Consider the following 16,031-nt stretch of genomic DNA (forward strand, 5'->3'; position numbering starts at 1 on the left):
CAGCCACTCAGGAGGCAGATCTGAGTTTGAGGCCAGCCTGATCTACAGAGTAAGTCTGCACAGCTAGGGCTACACAGAGAAACTCTGTCTCAAAAACAATTATTTTTTTATCAAATGCATTATCTTGGAACCCCCAAGGTATACAAAGATCAAACATTTTATTATTAGCATTTCTTTATTTATACTATGACTCTAAGAAAATGACATTTAGAAGCAGACCCTTTGGCAACACATCAGATATATCACAAACCTAAAGATAGTTGTAGAATTGACCACAGCACTCAGTTATGATTTTTGATTGCACAGAATCAATAACTGATTTATAATAAAGAAACTTTAAATAACGTAGCTAGCCTTGGCTCAGGGTCTTCAGCATAAATGTGGGCAACACCTGAAAATTATTTTTAACGGACAGCACCATCACATAAGACTATTAAACATGCATATAAACTCCGGCTTTGCAGAACACTGTACTAGATGGCCTTTTGATTTAAATAATTACCAGTGTAGAATGACATCATTTGTATCAGTAAAACACTGGGGAGACATTCAGTGGGGTGAACAACACGACAAAGGGCAAGTTACTTTGGCAGCACAAAGTGGGGATGGGCTGATCACTTCAATGAGCTCCTCCATCATGTTCTGCTCATGACAGCCTTGCTGGTCTTGGGTCAAGTGAAATGTCCTTCTAATTCGGCCTGAAGAAGGACCTCTTCCTCTGCTGCCTCCTTATCTTTTATCAGTGTCAGCAACTGCAATAAGCCTGGGGCAGGGCTACCTTCTGGCAGTCCAAGCTCTCTTCGAACTGACTTGTGGATTGCCCCAGCAATGACTTGGTCTAGTCGGGCCTGATTCACAACTTCTTTCTCAATCGCTCCTTTCTGCACCAGCTTCTGTAACAAAGGCTCCAACCTCAGAACATAGGCAGAGAGCTTTTCACCACTCTTCTGGTAAGTAGTAAGGTATCTGACCTGCAAGGCCCTAGGATTATCAATAATCCCAAATATTGTCTCAAGCGTCTTCAGGCATTCTGCAACGGTAATGAACGGGTTGTTTATCTTGAGGACTCGAATAATTTCGAATGCTGGGCCTCTAAGGCTCTCTATCAACCGCCTTCTTTTCTCTACATCTGACACCTGCCATGTTTTCATTACTTGGGAAGTATGAAACATCCAAGATTCAAATTCTTCCTCACCTGGTCCCGGAGGATCCCTGCCTGAGAACACACTCAGCTTTTTGTACCTCAGATACTGCAGGGTAGGCTTAAGAGCCTCATCTAATGCCTGTGCTAACATGGGTGCTCGAATTTCAGGGATTATCACATTCTGGTCTAGGCAGAGAGGATCATTCCGATTCCCAAGAACTCTGGTTAATTCACCCATTGTCATGCCCTCTCCCTTTAAAAACTCATTTAATCTGCATAAAAAGTCACTATCAGCATCTGGAGGCTTAAAGATCACTCTCCAGACACCTCCTTTTGCAGGTATCTCCTTGGGGACTAGGGCACTGCCGGTCTCTACTGTGAGCCCAACCAAGGCTACATTCTTGTTCTCATCCCTCCTAAACATCCTCCCAAGCAGTCTGTGCTCCCCTAAGGGAGCAAGGCCAGCCTGCAGGGCCTCCTCGATGTCTGCCACTCCGCAGGTCGGAGGGATGCCGGCAACCAACAGTGCCTTCCGAGGGTTCATGTCCATCCCCCTGCACCAGTCTTCTAAGAGTCTCAGTGTCATGGTGTCCAGGGTATTTAAATCCTAACTCGACCAGGGCGCCGCCGCCGCCCCACCGCAGCTCACAGAGATGTGCGTGCTCGTCTCTCTAACACGCAGAGGTCCAGGAGCCTGAGAAAACAAAGCATCCGTGTAAGTTAACGGTGCCTTGACTCCTGAGCAGTTCCTCCACCCACCCTCCTCTGCGCTCATATACGAACCACATGAGGTCTGCAGACCACCTGCCTATAGACGCACCGCTCAGGCTCCGGAGAGGGCGTCTGACCTTTGCGGGCATCAGGAGACACCAGGGGATCACGTCCCCAATGCGGCGATGGAGGACACGGGCTCCCTACGCCCGTCTCCCCGCCATGGTAGGAGACCGCCACCGCCGCAAACGCCTCAGGGAGCAGACAACCGCCTCCGGAGGCGGCGCGAAGTAGACAGCCTGACGTCACGAGAGACTGGCGCGCGTTTCCGGCCCAAGACGGAAGCTCTGACTGCGGCGGTATCCGGGACTGCGAGCGGGCGGGCCACTCAGGACAGGAAGGTGAGACCCGGGGTGCTCAGCTTGGCTGTCAGGCTGGCCCGGCATTTAGCCGGGAGCCGAGCTCCGGGCTCTGCAGGCCAGGCCTGGCACCACTGCCCAGCCCAGGCACGGCGGCGGGAGCTGTGGGGGGCGGGCCCGGAGGTCCCGTGGCCAGGCATCTCCAGGTGGTTTCCCCCGCCTGGAGCTCCGGAGGGCGACCGGGCCCGCCGCCGCGTGACTAGCCGGAGTCACGCTGAGCTTAATCACTACTAGCTTGTGCTCCCGCCGGCCGCGCTCACCTTCTTCATCTGCGCGACCGAGAGGGTTTCTCTTAAGTGGCTTGTTCTGAAATGCCAAAGGCACCTGACTATTCAGAACTGAGTGACTCTTGCACGCTTGCAGGGGGAACAGCAAGATTTTCGGGACCACTGTAAGTGTTTGAAAGAGTTACCGTCTTAACTTGGGGACTCCGACACTGGTTTGATGAGCAGAACCCAACCCAGTGCTCATGTCTGAAATAATAGTGTTAAGCCAGAAAGCATTTCAACTGTCAAGTGCAATGTCCTGTGGGGAAACTCGTTGTTTTCATTATCTGAAACGAAAGTGTACTGGGTCTACTCAAGCAAGATGTGGTGATTCATTCACTCTGTGGGGTTCTCATAAATAACAGTACTCAATATATACGGAAACCAGTATTTTTATGTGCTCACAACTGTTATATAAAACCACCTATAAGTTGTTTACAGATGTTAAGTCAAGTGCACTTGGAATACTTGGTGTGGCACCATTACTAGACCCTAACTATAATTTTCCTGTGTTTATATTGAAGGCACAGAGCATGGAGAATGATGAACTTCCGTCAGCGGATGGGATGGATTGGAGTGGGATTGTATTTGCTAGCAAGTGCAGCAGCGTTTTATTATGTTTTTGAAATCAATGAGACTTACAACAGGTTGGCATTGGAACACATTCAGCAGCACCCTGAGGAGCCAAGGGAAGGAACCACATGGACACACTCCTTGAAAGCTCGGTTACTTTCCCTGCCCTTCTGGTTGTGGACAGTTATTTTCTTGATACCGTACTTACAGATGTTTTTGTTCCTTTATTCTTGTACGAGAGCGGATCCTAAAACGGTGGGCTACTGTATTATTCCCATATGCTTGGCAGTTATCTGCAATCGCCACCAGGCATTTGTCAAGGCTTCTAATCAGATCAGCAGACTCCAACTGATTGACACGTAAAACGAGTCACCGGTTTCTCTTATTACAAGACTGTCAGTGCTGTTTAGTGGCTGACCTAAGACTGCAGTTTCTTCACAGGTCTCGTCTCAGGAAGTTGTGGTGGAACAGAGACTTAAAAAAAAAAAAAAAAAAGGGACAAGAGGACTGACTACTTTATCCGAATAATGACTTTTTAGGTAAAGCCTGAAACATAGTACTACAGAATCATGTTGATGACTTCAGATTTTGGAAGTAAAATAGTGGCTTGTAATTTGCAGTCTTTAGAAACTTGAATAAGCACCTGAATTTTTTTAATTTCTATTCTATGTGCAACATAGTATGATTCAGAAATTTTTCCGTTGGGGAAAACAATGAATATTTCCATTGTGTTAAATGTAAAAAGGTCTGACCATGATCATAAAATTTAAATTTTATACAATTACTGTGCTTGCTTTAAAGCTCTTCAGACTAAGATACTGATCCTGTTGGAACTACTGCTTGCTTGTTTTCAATTTACAAGGGATTGATACAAGATTACTGAGGTGGCTATCACCTTTCTGTTTTTTTTGGGGGGGGGTTAGGGGAGAATGCTGGGGATTGAGTCCAAGCCTTTTGAGCTTTTTTTTTTTTGCGTGTTTTTCAAAACAGGGTTACTCTGTGTGCCCTGGCTATCCTGGAACTTGCCCTGTAGCTCAGGCTGGCTTCAAACTTTTGTCTGCCTCTCTGCCTCCTGACACCTGGGATTAAAGGTTTGTGCCACCACCAACCTTTTGTATTTTTACCATTGAATTGCATTTCCAGCCATTCCAGCTATTTAGATACACAGAATTTGTTTTCTTTTTTTTGGGGGGGGGGGGGGGCTAAACCACTAATCTATAGGTTTTTGAAAAACTATGTAGAAAATGAACAGATTAAATGGTTGAAGTCTAGAAATAACACAAAGACACCAGGTGTACCAGCACAGATCACTAAAGAGAGATGTTCCTCTTCTGAGTGAGATCAGGGTATCCAGTGGTGGCTGTACTAACACACTTTACACCATGTTAATAACTATGGCTTTTGGGCCATTGCTTTAGAGCTGCAACAACCCAATGAATGTGACAGCAGCACTTACCTGACGCAGTTCCTCACCGCTGACAACAGCCCATGCTCTGTACCAATGTCAACTATTTACCTGTGTATAATGCCTACTGACTCATCAAAAACGAAAAGGAGTTTTAGTCAAAAGTTTTTTCTCAAAACTGTACCATCTGCTAGCTTTTTGTGGTGCTAAAGATGAAACTCACGTCCTTGCACATACTAGCCAACTTATAACTACTGTGCTATATCCCTAGTCCTACAAGTGGTTCAGGAATCTCACTTTATGTTGTATTTGATCAGAGAGGCTAAGATTTCCATGGCAAAATTGAATCTTTTTTTTTTTTTTTTTTTGAGACATTTTCTGGCTGTTCTGAATCTTGCTTTGTAAACCAGGTTGGCTGTGAACTCAGAGACCAACATACCTCCTCTCAGAGTTCAGGGGCTAAAGGAAAGACGTGCCTGTGACATTATGCCTGGCTCAAACTTTAATCTTAAAAGACCCAGTAAATTCTGATCAAAAGCATCAGAATTTACTAGTGGTGGCCCATGCCCTTGGCCCCAGCACTTGAGAAGCAGAGAGAGGCAAATGCCTGGTCTACATGAAAAGTTCCAGGACAGCCAGAGCTACAGAGAGACCCTGTCACAAACAAACAAACAGCCTCCCCCCCCCCCGCCCCAACTCAAAAACCAACTCAATTTTTACAAGACTCTGAAGCATTCAGGAACTAGTAACCAGTCCATGGACAGGGTAACTGGAAAAGCTATGCTAAGAGGCATAGGCAGGGTGTGGCACATTCCTGTAATTCAGCATTCAGGGTCTGGCAGGTGGGTCTCTGTAAATCTAGTCTATGTAATAAGTTCTAGGACAGCCAGCTGCATAGTCGAACACTGCCTCCAAACAATAAAAAATCAGATTAAGCAAGTTTTGAACCCAGGATATCTATCTGGCTTCAGATTCCATCTCTGTACTTATGGAAAAATTACTGATTCCTTTTTAATTAGTATAGAAGTAGTAATTATTTTTATTTTTGTCAAAACAGGGCTTCTCTGTGTAGCTCTGGCAGATCTGGAACTTGTTCTGTAGACCAGGTTGGCTTTGAACTCAAAGAGCCAAGAAGCTTTTGTATGGATTAAAGGGATTTCCAGATGTAATTAATTATTAATGGTTAGCTTACAAGGTTAATCTGCTCTTTAAAAAATTATATTCACTTATCTCTGTTTTTCCAAACAGATTTCCAAAGAGATTAGGTGCCATAGTGCATATATGGAGGGCATGTTTTCTCAGGTGTTATCCACTTAGGTTTTGGAGACAGTGTCTTTCTCACTGGCCTGGAGCTCACCAAGTAGCTAGGGATACCAGTCTCCATTGGACCAAACTGCTTGGCTCTTCCCAATCCTCATTAAAAAGCAAAAACAAAAATAAGGGTCCTTGCTAACAAGCAATTCTGCAAACACTTTACCAACAGTGCCATTGTCAATCCTACCTGGAGTGAAACAATCCCATTGAAGTTTTTCACTGAAATTCTTTAGTTTTTTAAAAGTGCAGGCACAGGAAAGAGTTTACCTGCAGAAATGTCTATGGCACTTTTTTCGCTAGTACACATTTTTTACTTAGCTGTCATTAACTTAGAGTAAAAATCCCCTGGAGTATAGAATCTGATTCTGCTTTACAATCTTTTTAAGGAACAAAAAGCTTTTCTTTGGTGGAGTCACGAGATAAAGTGCTCACATGACTAAGTCATTGCTCCCTTGAAACAAACATGTATGCTCGTACTGAACGGGTAGGGTTAGTCTTCAGTTCCTGGCAGAAGCAATTACTGTGATACTTCATTATTCAGGAATGCACCACCATGATGTTATAAATCTTCTTACACATAAAGTCCTAGATAACTTTTGACTACATGACTACAGTTAAAATCACCATGCAGTTAGTGGTGTGTGTGTGTGTGTGTGTGTGTGTGTGTGTGTGTGTAAGGTAGTGAGAAACAAACAAAAAACCCCAAAAAACCTCATACAATGTCAAGATCCATGGAGATAGGTCCAGTCCATTTTATCTTGAACATTTTTCAGATGCTTCCTCTTAGGGTTCACAGAACTGGTCCAGTGTTTTAATGTAGCATTTACTGAAGATTCGGGTATTGGAGCTGTGTTTATCTTTGGAACAGTATCAGAAAATGTTCTGTAGAAAGTTCACTTGAGCCATTTACAAATTTTGTCTACATTTCCTCATTAAGTCCTCCCTGTGTTGATCTGAACATGCTTCTCTCAGAGTTTTGCTTCCCATTCTGCCAAAGCTGCTCAGTTTCATCAATAAGTCCACAGAGTCAACTTAACAACCAAGTCTGGATTCTTGAGTTACTTTTTGAGGGGTTTCTAACCTTTTGACCCTTGACATACATTCTTCAGTTGGCTTTTGGGTCAGCATTATCTAGGATGTTCCTTCATGTCCTGTACTTTATGTACTCATTCAGGAGTCACAAACCAAGAGGAGCAGTCACATGTGGCCACTAGCTGTATATATTCAGTAGTTCAGTTCTAGATAATTCTCTAGTTTTTCTTCTTCCTCATAGCTGCTTTGAGGAATTCTCCTTGGCAATCTCCTCCAACTCTGTTGGTGTGCTCCAGTTCTCTCTTCTTAGGTTTCTGTCATCTCATCCAGTCCTGTGGTTTTAAGAACGCTTCTCCAGAGTTTCACTTGAATATCCACCATCTGCTTACCTTTTTTTTTTTCCTGAAGTGGAATCTCAGTAGGTTATCCAAGATGGTCTTGAACTTGGTCCTTTTGCCTCAGCCTCCCAACCAGCTGGGATCACTTGCATGCAATCACTATGCTTGGCTTCATGTCACTGCCTGCTTATACATCATCATATATTTACTAGCAGACTCAGGAAATTTAACCTGTCTAAAACCAAGCTGCCAAAGTCAACCCATCAAAACCTGTTTTTCAACTGGGCCACATGCCATAATTCTAGCACTTCAGAAGAGGCAGGAGGACTAGAGTTCAAGGACAACTTTACAAGTTCGAGGTCCTATCTTAGGTCAGGTATGCTGTCTCACTCACACTTTTGATCCCAGCCTGGATTACAGATGGAGTGCCAGGACAGCCAGGGCCACACAGGAAAGTCCTGTATTGGCACTCTATACCTTTATGTCGTTCCCTACTGTTCTTTCTGCTCAGTTCCACTCCAGGTGCACTAATCATCCTTTCTTATTTCCTTTTCTGACAAGCCTCACACTATGCAACCCAGCCCCTTCCTGCCTCTGCCTCCAGAGTGCTGGGATTACAGACACCTGCTTCCTTGCTGAGCTCCACTGTTCTTGACTTTGGACCATTTCCGAAATGTTACAAAGCCTCCCTCATGCTTTATCTGTGTTTTCTTCAAACTCTGGCTCAGATGTCACCATCTTGAGACTCTGACTACCTACTGAAAGCATGCATTCTTCCCAGTGTGACTTTAACCCACAGTGCTTACCTGTCCTCACATGATCACATACACATTTCCTCAGAATCTTGGACTTTTATCATGTACTGTGATGACACCTATGCTTACAACAGTAAGCGGCACACAGCAGGTGCCCAGTTCTCTTACCGTACTGTAAAAACTACTTGAGAAAAGCCAAAAGCTAATATTTATTATTAAGTGTGGCCTAATCTGTCATGTGTTCCAGTTTGACCCAACTCTTTCCGGTCTCAGGATTTAGTGATTTTTCTCTTCAAGGCCAAGATTTCAACTGTCCCTCAATGTATTTTTGTTTATATTGGTTGTCTTAGAATTTTCATATACAAAGTTTTTTATTAAATGCTTGTCTAGAGCTCTCAATACATGTTTCATGAAAAAGTTTTGTACCTAACAAGTACAAAGTGCAACAGCTATTAGAACTACATAACACAATTCCAGTCACTGATATTCAAGGCAGTACCATGGATCCAGAAAGCACTCATAAAAAACTGCCATCTCCACTTGATTTGGCCAGAGTAAATTTCTATTTGAAACTACACTCCAGGTGCCTATTGATATCCCAATGTGAGCTGCTACTTTTTAAGATATAAACAGTTTACTTCTAGAACTCACTGTTTTGTGGACCACAATTTTAAAGAGAGCAATTCTGATCCCAAAGGTCACCAGAGAACTAGAATAAGTCACAGTACTTTTATGACATTCTTATACTTCTTATACTTGTATGATAACACATTAGCTCAAAATTGTTTTCAAGGTTAAGCCTAGGCATATACATTGAGAAATTCTAACCTTTATTTGATGGTACCCTACTCCCTACTAGGCCTACTTTTCCTAACCTTGCAAGTTGCAAGGAGGAGAGGGGGTACAGGTCTTCTTAAGAAAAAAATTAAGGGGTTGGGGATTTAGCTCAGTGGTAGAGCGCTTGCCTAGCAAGCTCAAGGCCCTGGGTTCGGTCCCCAGCTCCGAAAAAAAAGAAAAAAAAAAAAAAAAAGAAAAAATTAAATACACCCTGGAGAAGATGTTTAAATTGAACCTTAAAGGACGAAAGCAGCAGCATGCACAGCAGTACACACCTTTAAGCCCAACACTGGTGGTCCGGGGAGACTGAGGTAGGCAGATCTCTGAGACTTCAGGCCAGCCCGATCTACAGAAGTCTCAGGTCAGCCAAGGCTACATATAGAGAACCAGTCAGGAAAAAAAAAACAATGAGGACACACCTGAGAAAGGGTGGCAGCACTTCAGATCTTTGCCTTTGCCTCCCAAGTGGTGGGATTGTAGGTGTGCCCGCTATGTCTCCCCCCATGTTTTTATCCATGGTAAATTCTTCTTCACTGGTGTTTTTTTAACTGTCCTACTACTACAGCCAAGCAACTATGCCCTATATGTGGATCTGGGCCCTCGAGTTATATTATTAAAATAACATTCTCTTTAGGCACTCTTGGTTCTTTTCTTTTTTCTTTTTTCTTTTTTCGGAGCTGGGGACCGAACCCAGGGCCTTGCGCTTCCTAGGTAAGCGCTCTACCACTGAGCTAAATCCCCAGCCCCTCTTTAGGCACTCTTAAACAAGTACGTCTCTTGCAAGAATTTGTTCCACCTTTTAGATTATTCACTGAGGCTCATGATAGGCTTATTTTTAGGTGGAAATGTGAGGGTTGACTTTCTAGTACAAAAGTAAGGAGTTGGAGCTGTTTCAACAGGTAGCACTGTTCTGCTTGTCTTTGGCTAATTGCAGCAGTAAGAGTATTGGAATGAGTATTAAAGCCAAATAAAAGATCCATCAAACCTATAGCCCAGAACCTCAAAACATTATATAAGCACAAATACTATTAACATGCATTTATAATAAATTCACTGAACAAAGTGTAAAAAGTTTAGGAGCAAGTTGAATTGTCATTTGAAACTATCTTTACCCTTCATGTATATATGCGTACTAATGTAAGGGAGTCAGGTCCCTAAGACTGGAGTGACAGAGGGTTGTGAACCACAATATGAGTGCTGGGAACTGAACCCAGGTCCTCTTGCATGAGCAGCCAGTGCTCGTAACTGCTGAACCATCTCTGCAGCTTTCTCAGTTTAAACTACTTAAAATATACTAGTTTAAATTATATACAGGCATGTCCTTTTAAGGATTATGTAAATCTAGAATTATAAGTTAACAACTGAGTATTAGAAACATCATTAAACAAGAATGTCTGGCCATTAGTAATTTTCCCTAGTTGAAATTGCTTGGATTACCTAAGAGTGCTTGGTGGAATGCTGATGCTCCAAGCAAAACATTTAAAAATGTAAAGTGTCTAAACTGATTATCCTGTGACACCATCTGTAATTTCAGGTATTAGTATAGATGTAATCTGCGGCTCTGCATGTTAGCACAGCACAGGAGGCGGAGGCAGAGGCAGAGGCAGAGGCAGAGGTGGAGACAGAGGCAAAGGCAGATCTTCAGGAGTTTGAGGCCAGCCTGGTCTAAGGAACAAGTTCTAGGCTAGCTGGGGTAAGTAGTGAGACTGTTTAAAGAAAAAAAAAAAATCTGGGTGGTGGTGGTGGTGGTGGTGCATGGATGGCTTTAATCCCAGCACTCATGAGGCAGAGGCAGAGGCAGTTTCTGTTGAGTTTGAGGCCAGTCTGGTCTACAAAGTGAGTTCTAGGACACCCAAGAATACACAGAGAACCTTCCCTCCCAAATTAAAAAACAAAACCCAAAACACAGAGCAAATGATCTACCACAGAACCCAATTCTAGCCCTAAAGAGTATTTTTTCATTTTGAGACACTGATGCAACCTCAGTGACTTGTGCCTATCAGACAAGCATTCTACCACTGAGATACATATCCACAGCCTCAAAACACACTCTCTCTCTCTCTCTCTCTCTCTCTCTCTCTCTCTCTCTCTCTCTCTCTCTCTCTCTGCCAGTGGTTGGCTTTGTAACCTGAGGCAAGTAACTATTCCAAGATTGAGCAACTACTCTGAATTAAGTCATTATAGTTTGTTGTATTGATGAGTCTATGAGGTTCAGAATATATCTGTAATCCCAGCACCCAAGAAGTGACAAGCAGAAAAATGAGTCTGAGGACAGGCTGGGCTACAACTGGGAGTCCAGATCAACTTCAGCACACAGTAAAGCCATGTCTCAAAGTAACAAAAAGCCAGGCATGGTTGTGTACACCTGTGATCCCTAATACTCAGAAGTAAGACATTAAACGGTCAAAGCCAGGTAGGCTATGCAGTGAATTCCAGGCCAGTCTAGGCTACATACATAGCAAGATCCAGCCTCAAAACAAAATATGTAATTAAAAGAATTATTCTAATTTCACTAGGTATATTTTGCATTTCAAGTGTCAAAATCAGATAAGATGCACTATAAATAAAAAAAAATCTACTCTATCTAGTTCCACTGATAAACAGCAGAAAAGAACACATACAATATATTTTAGGAATTTATATTTTTTAAACTATTCAACAGTTCCCTTTTGACTAAAATTAAAAAAAAAAATGGCTACAGGAAATAGGTAAGTTACAACCAATATATTTTATTGACTTGGGCCTTACATCTATACTTGTACAGATGTATATATACACACACAAGTCATATTTCTTATCAATTCTTTCAAATATTAATTGCCTATGAACTACAACAAGCAGCTTTTATAAACACTGAAAGATGTAGACATACACCACTTGATTCAATGAGCATTTTAAAAGAGAAAAACAAACATAAAAATTCATTTGCCAATTTAGAGTTCATTCACTGTGAGCGGTTTCATTTTATTTTAGGATGAGACAACAGTTCATTCCCAAACACTTGTACTCTGTTAGGAACAAGAAAGTTTGCTCTGTGATGTTCCAGTGAAAGAAAATGAATTTCCCAGCTAGAGCACAGGTCTTCTGTAATTCCAGTGATGAGGATAGCATTGCCCTGCTGTCCTGGGCCTTTTTTTTTTTTTTTTTTTTTGAGGCATGGTCTTGGCATGTAGCACACAAGTTGGCCTCCAAACTTTGATTATACTGCCTCAGCCTTTGAACGAACTGGGATTACAAGTACACATCATCTCACTCAGCCTGGTAGCAGTCTGAATGTCTTAAGAGCTGTGTTAAGAAGTTGGTTTAGGTCGTTTTGCAGATGGTCCATCTGAGTTAGTTCTACCAGAGTTATTTTCATCTTCTGCATCATCTTCATCACCTTTTAAAATAAATGTCTGTTGTATGATATGTTTAGTGGATAAAAGAAATACAAATAGGTAAAGTGACTGATACGAGACAGTCCCTTTGGGGACTAAACAACCACACATATCTTACACTTTATAAGTGCTAGGAGCCAGTGGGATTGCTCAGTGGGTCAAAGTAAATGCAGCACAGGTAAGTATGGTGACCTGAGTTCAATCCCTTGAGCCCAATAAAAAGGAGACCCCACTCTACATATGCATCATGCTAAAATGAATTTTTAAAAACTTCAGGAATTAGTTGAATGTGACAGCCTTTAATCTTAGTGCCTAGGAGACAGAAACATGCAGATCTCTCTAAGTTCAAAGCCAGCCTGATCTACATAGTAAATTCCAGGGGAGCCAGGGCCACACAGTAAGGCCACATCTCAAAAACAACCTAACTGTACACCTTTCATTACAGCACTCGGAAGGAAGCAGCAGGCAAATCTCTTGAGTTTGAGGCCAGCCTGTCTATAATGTACTGCTTTATTATTGCCCCAGGGACAAGAGAATCCTCACATACATCAAATAATGAATGATATGTGACCCTGGCTCCTTAATTTAAAACTACTGGTTGAATAAAGATGCCTACTGCCTATAGCTGGGTAGAGGAGAGGTAGGTACAGTTTGGGTTCTCTTGGTTTGAGGAGAACCACAAGAAAAAAGAAGATGGAGAGAAGACACCACGGGGTAGGTGAGTCATGAAAACATGGCCAGGCTACGAGGGTAGGCCAGCTGGAGTTAAAAGCTGCCCAGATGGAACACAGCAAGTTGTAACTCAGGATTATTGATGGGGAAGTGGATCAGAATAGCTTATAAGGGAGGTATCTGCCCAGCTCTAGTGCATTAACAGCATATTATAAATATAATGTTGTATGTCTTTTAATCTGAGAACTAAATGATCTAAGGTGGAATAAGAAACTTCTAATATAACATATTGGCACCCAATATGGGGTACCATTTTGTAGAAGTCTGATTTCAGTTCTTCCTCCTAGACCAATGTTCCCAGAAATAAGACTCAGACTCAAAGTATATGTACAAATACTTTGGCCATATAGGCTCTTCTCTGATTAGATCATAGAATAACCCATTTATTTTAACCTACATTCTGCCACATGTACGGTTACTTGTGTTCAGGTACACGCATCCCTGTCTTACAACTACTAATTTACTTTCAGCTGCTATAGATTGCCTAGTTTGGACATCTCAGACAAATGAAGAGTGTAGAGCCATTTGTGCCTGACTGTTGTCTTAGGATTTGGTACCGTTGTACTGTGAATCCACATGTCATTCCTTTGTGTATATGTGTATGTATGATGTGTATATACATGCTATAGTACACACAGAGGTCACCATTTCAGTATAGGTCTTTACCTTCCACTTTAAGGGTCTCTACATACATGAAGTTTCCTGGCTCCATCTTCCAACTCACTGCAAGGGCACAAGAATTACAGGCACATGGTCTTACATGGGTTCTGGGGAGTCAACCTCAAGCCCTCATATCTATGCAGCTGGCTTTACTTTAATTGTTAGACATTATCCAACAATTTCCACATGACTATTATTCAACAATTAAAAGAATGGGCATTTGTATTATTTTCACTTTTCAGCTACCAATGAACAGTGCTGCTACCGTCAGGTATTGAGTCTTGGTATAAACATATTTCCAGTTAACTTGGAAAACTAGTGGTTTAATTATGGGGTGGTATGGTTAAGTTTTTAGAAATTCTAAAGTGGACAAACCATTTTACACTTCCACCAACGAGGGCCTATCATATCCTAGTATGATAGCTAATCTTGGTTGTCAACCTGCCCAGCCCATGAGAAAAGATATGGAAGGAAGCTTTTGCTTTTTTGCCTGCTTGCCCTCACTCTGACTAGCAAGTTACTCTACTCTGTTACTGAGATGCCCACAATGCTCCTTTGTTGGTGTTAGAACCTACTTCTTTAGGACTGGAACAAAGACTGAAAACTGGAGCCCTCTTAAGACTTTCCAGGGACTCTAGTACCTGACTGGGACTGTTGAGACATCCAGTCTCATGGACAAACAACTACCAGATTCTTGGCTTTTCTGTCAGGGCTTTTTTTGGACTACTCAGACCACAGGCCATAAGCCACTCTTACTTAGTTCTGCTCCTTTGAAGAAACCTAATACATCTAGATAATACCTTTTAATGACAGCCAATGCCTATATTATAAAGAATTAGGAAGTACAGTTTAACCTCCTCTGCAGAAGAATTGATTGATTCCTTAGCTCAGGACGATATCTATCTTGGGATTCAATTCAAGATAAGAAAAATAAATGTAGCCAAGCTTGAGTGTGGGCACATTTCTTTATTCCCGACTGCTGAGGCAGAGTCAGGCGGCTCTCTGCAAACTCAAAGCTAGTCTGGTTTAACAGTTACATGGTGACAATGTCTACAAAATAATTTTATTCCTAGTAACAGGGTTGGGGCTGGAGAGATGGCTCAGCGGTTAAGAGCACTGCCAACTTTATCCCTGCATGCACAAGGCACTCTCCACTGTCTGTACCTCTGCTTCAGGGGATTTGATGCCCTCTTCTGGCCTCCAAAGGCACTGCACATAAGTGGTGTACAGACATGCATGCAGGTAAAACATCCATCTTTAAAAACTAACTCCAAACAGTTAGTTTCTAGAACAGTAGAGAGGGTGAGAGAAAGCAAGAGCCAGAGGAAAGGAAAGTGTACGGCAGCGGTGATTACCAGTAAAAGTTGGCAACCTAAACGTTCGATCATGGAAGAGGGAGGGGCTCATGAGGCGCCTCTCCTCCCGGAGGAGCGTTTGGCAGTTGATGGGGGGCGCGGAGTCATTGTTTTCTTCAGTGGTTTAGTCACTGCTGAGTTGCCCTAGTTCCTGTAAACAACCCACCCAAGCTCACACAAATATCTTTAAATAAACTCAGTGAGTGACAACAAAGGAAAGAACCAGAAAGAAAGGGCAGGAGCCCTGTTGGGAAGGGGTTCAGCGGGGGATAGAGAGAGACCAGAATGCATTACATACATGAATGAAACTATCAATTAATTTAAAAACTAAAAAACCCTTTTACTTTCAAAACAATACCTATAAAACTGAGAGGGTTAAGATTCCCTAAAACAAAGTGGGTCTCGATCATCTGAAGCTCTTATTCTGTCAAATGTTTTTCTAATTTCTAACTTCACTCCTTTTCTTCTTTCAACAATCAGCTCCAAAGTCCCTCCCTTTCGGTCTTCCTGCCAGTTAGCAATGGTTACAGACCACCACACTTTCTCGAGCAGATCTGCCTATCTCGATCCTTTGCAAGGGAGTCGAGCTGACTTCGTTCGTTGTCCAGTCCCTAGTCCAACACTCGCCACGTTTTTTTTTTTTTTTTTTGATGGTATAAATGAAAAGTCGCGAAAACCGGGGCGGTGGGAGATCAGACAAAGAGGGCAGAGAGGACTAACGATTTTTAGAAGCGATTCCTCCTCCCCCAGTCTCGCCTTCTCTAGGCTGCCCTTCACACTGCCTGCCCCCGCCAGAGTCCCCCGGCGCCCCGCCCCCGCGCTCACCATCCAAAGCGTCCTCCGGATCTTCCGCCACGCCCTGTGCGTCCTGCTCCACTAGGGTCCCGAAGAACTCCGCTACCAACTCCTTCATGCGGACCACGCCCGCCGACAGGCTCTGGAGAGGGTCCGCGTCGCTCGACGCTTCACAGGACACTTGTAGCCGCTGCGGCTCCCCGTCACCACCGACGTACTCGCCAGAAAGCTCCATGGCGACCGCTCAGCTTCAACAGCGCGCCACAGAGAATCGTCACCCGGAAGCGGAAGCCAGCCCGCAGCCAGGGCGGGCGGGAG

General features: G+C 43.1%; 3 protein-coding genes across 6 annotated transcripts; 1 reads left to right on the forward strand and 2 right to left on the reverse strand.

Annotated features, from left to right (window-relative positions):
• Positions 1-141: 141 nt before the first annotated feature.
• Positions 142-15,852, reverse strand: Moap1 (modulator of apoptosis 1). 3 transcript variants are annotated; one of them, XM_032908284.1, is made up of 2 exons: positions 15,744-15,852; positions 142-1,838 (listed from the first exon to the last, which is right to left on the reverse strand). In XM_032908284.1, the coding sequence occupies exon 2, from the start codon at positions 1,728-1,730 to the stop codon at positions 672-674; it is 1,059 nt and encodes a 352-aa protein (XP_032764175.1). In that variant the 5' UTR covers positions 1,731-1,838; positions 15,744-15,852; the 3' UTR covers positions 142-671. The 3 variants fall into 3 exon arrangements, with proteins under 3 accessions (XP_032764175.1, XP_032764176.1, XP_032764174.1); XM_032908285.1 differs by lacking the exon at positions 15,744-15,852 and adding an exon at positions 1,965-2,152; XM_032908283.1 differs by lacking the exon at positions 15,744-15,852 and adding an exon at positions 1,928-2,152.
• Positions 2,191-3,989, forward strand: Tmem251 (transmembrane protein 251). Of its 2 annotated transcripts, none has more exons than XM_032908287.1 (2): positions 2,191-2,256; positions 3,065-3,989. In XM_032908287.1, the coding sequence occupies exon 2, from the start codon at positions 3,081-3,083 to the stop codon at positions 3,474-3,476; it is 396 nt and encodes a 131-aa protein (XP_032764178.1). In that variant the 5' UTR covers positions 2,191-2,256; positions 3,065-3,080; the 3' UTR covers positions 3,477-3,989. The 2 variants fall into 2 exon arrangements, with proteins under 2 accessions (XP_032764178.1, XP_032764177.1); XM_032908286.1 differs by lacking the exon at positions 2,191-2,256 and adding an exon at positions 2,263-2,665.
• Gon7 (GON7 subunit of KEOPS complex) lies at positions 11,504-16,019 on the reverse strand. The gene is made up of 2 exons (XM_032908288.1): positions 15,744-16,019; positions 11,504-12,173 (listed from the first exon to the last, which is right to left on the reverse strand). Exons 1-2 carry the CDS (start codon positions 15,946-15,948, stop codon positions 12,085-12,087), a joined length of 294 nt encoding a protein of 97 aa, XP_032764179.1. The 5' UTR covers positions 15,949-16,019; the 3' UTR covers positions 11,504-12,084.
• Positions 16,020-16,031: the final 12 nt, after the last annotated feature.

The sequence above is a fragment of the Rattus rattus genome, chromosome 7, assembly GCF_011064425.1.
Source record: "Rattus rattus isolate New Zealand chromosome 7, Rrattus_CSIRO_v1, whole genome shotgun sequence".
NCBI lineage: Eukaryota > Metazoa > Chordata > Mammalia > Rodentia > Muridae > Rattus > Rattus rattus.

Coding starts and splice junctions, on each gene's coding strand:
- Moap1 (XM_032908284.1), bottom strand. CDS start 1,730: ATGACACTGAGACTCTTAGAAGACTGGTGCAGGGGGATGGACATGAAC.
- Tmem251 (XM_032908286.1), top strand. CDS start 2,586: ATGCCAAAGGCACCTGACTATTCAGAACTGAGTGACTCTTGCACGCTT. Junction 2,666..3,064: donor GCAAGATTTTCGGGACCACT/GTAAGTGTTTGA, acceptor TTTATATTGAAG/GCACAGAGCATGGAGAATGA.
- Gon7 (XM_032908288.1), bottom strand. CDS start 15,948: ATGGAGCTTTCTGGCGAGTACGTCGGTGGTGACGGGGAGCCGCAGCGG. Junction 12,174..15,743: donor TCCGGAGGACGCTTTGGATG/GTGAGCGCGGGG, acceptor TTATTTTAAAAG/GTGATGAAGATGATGCAGAA.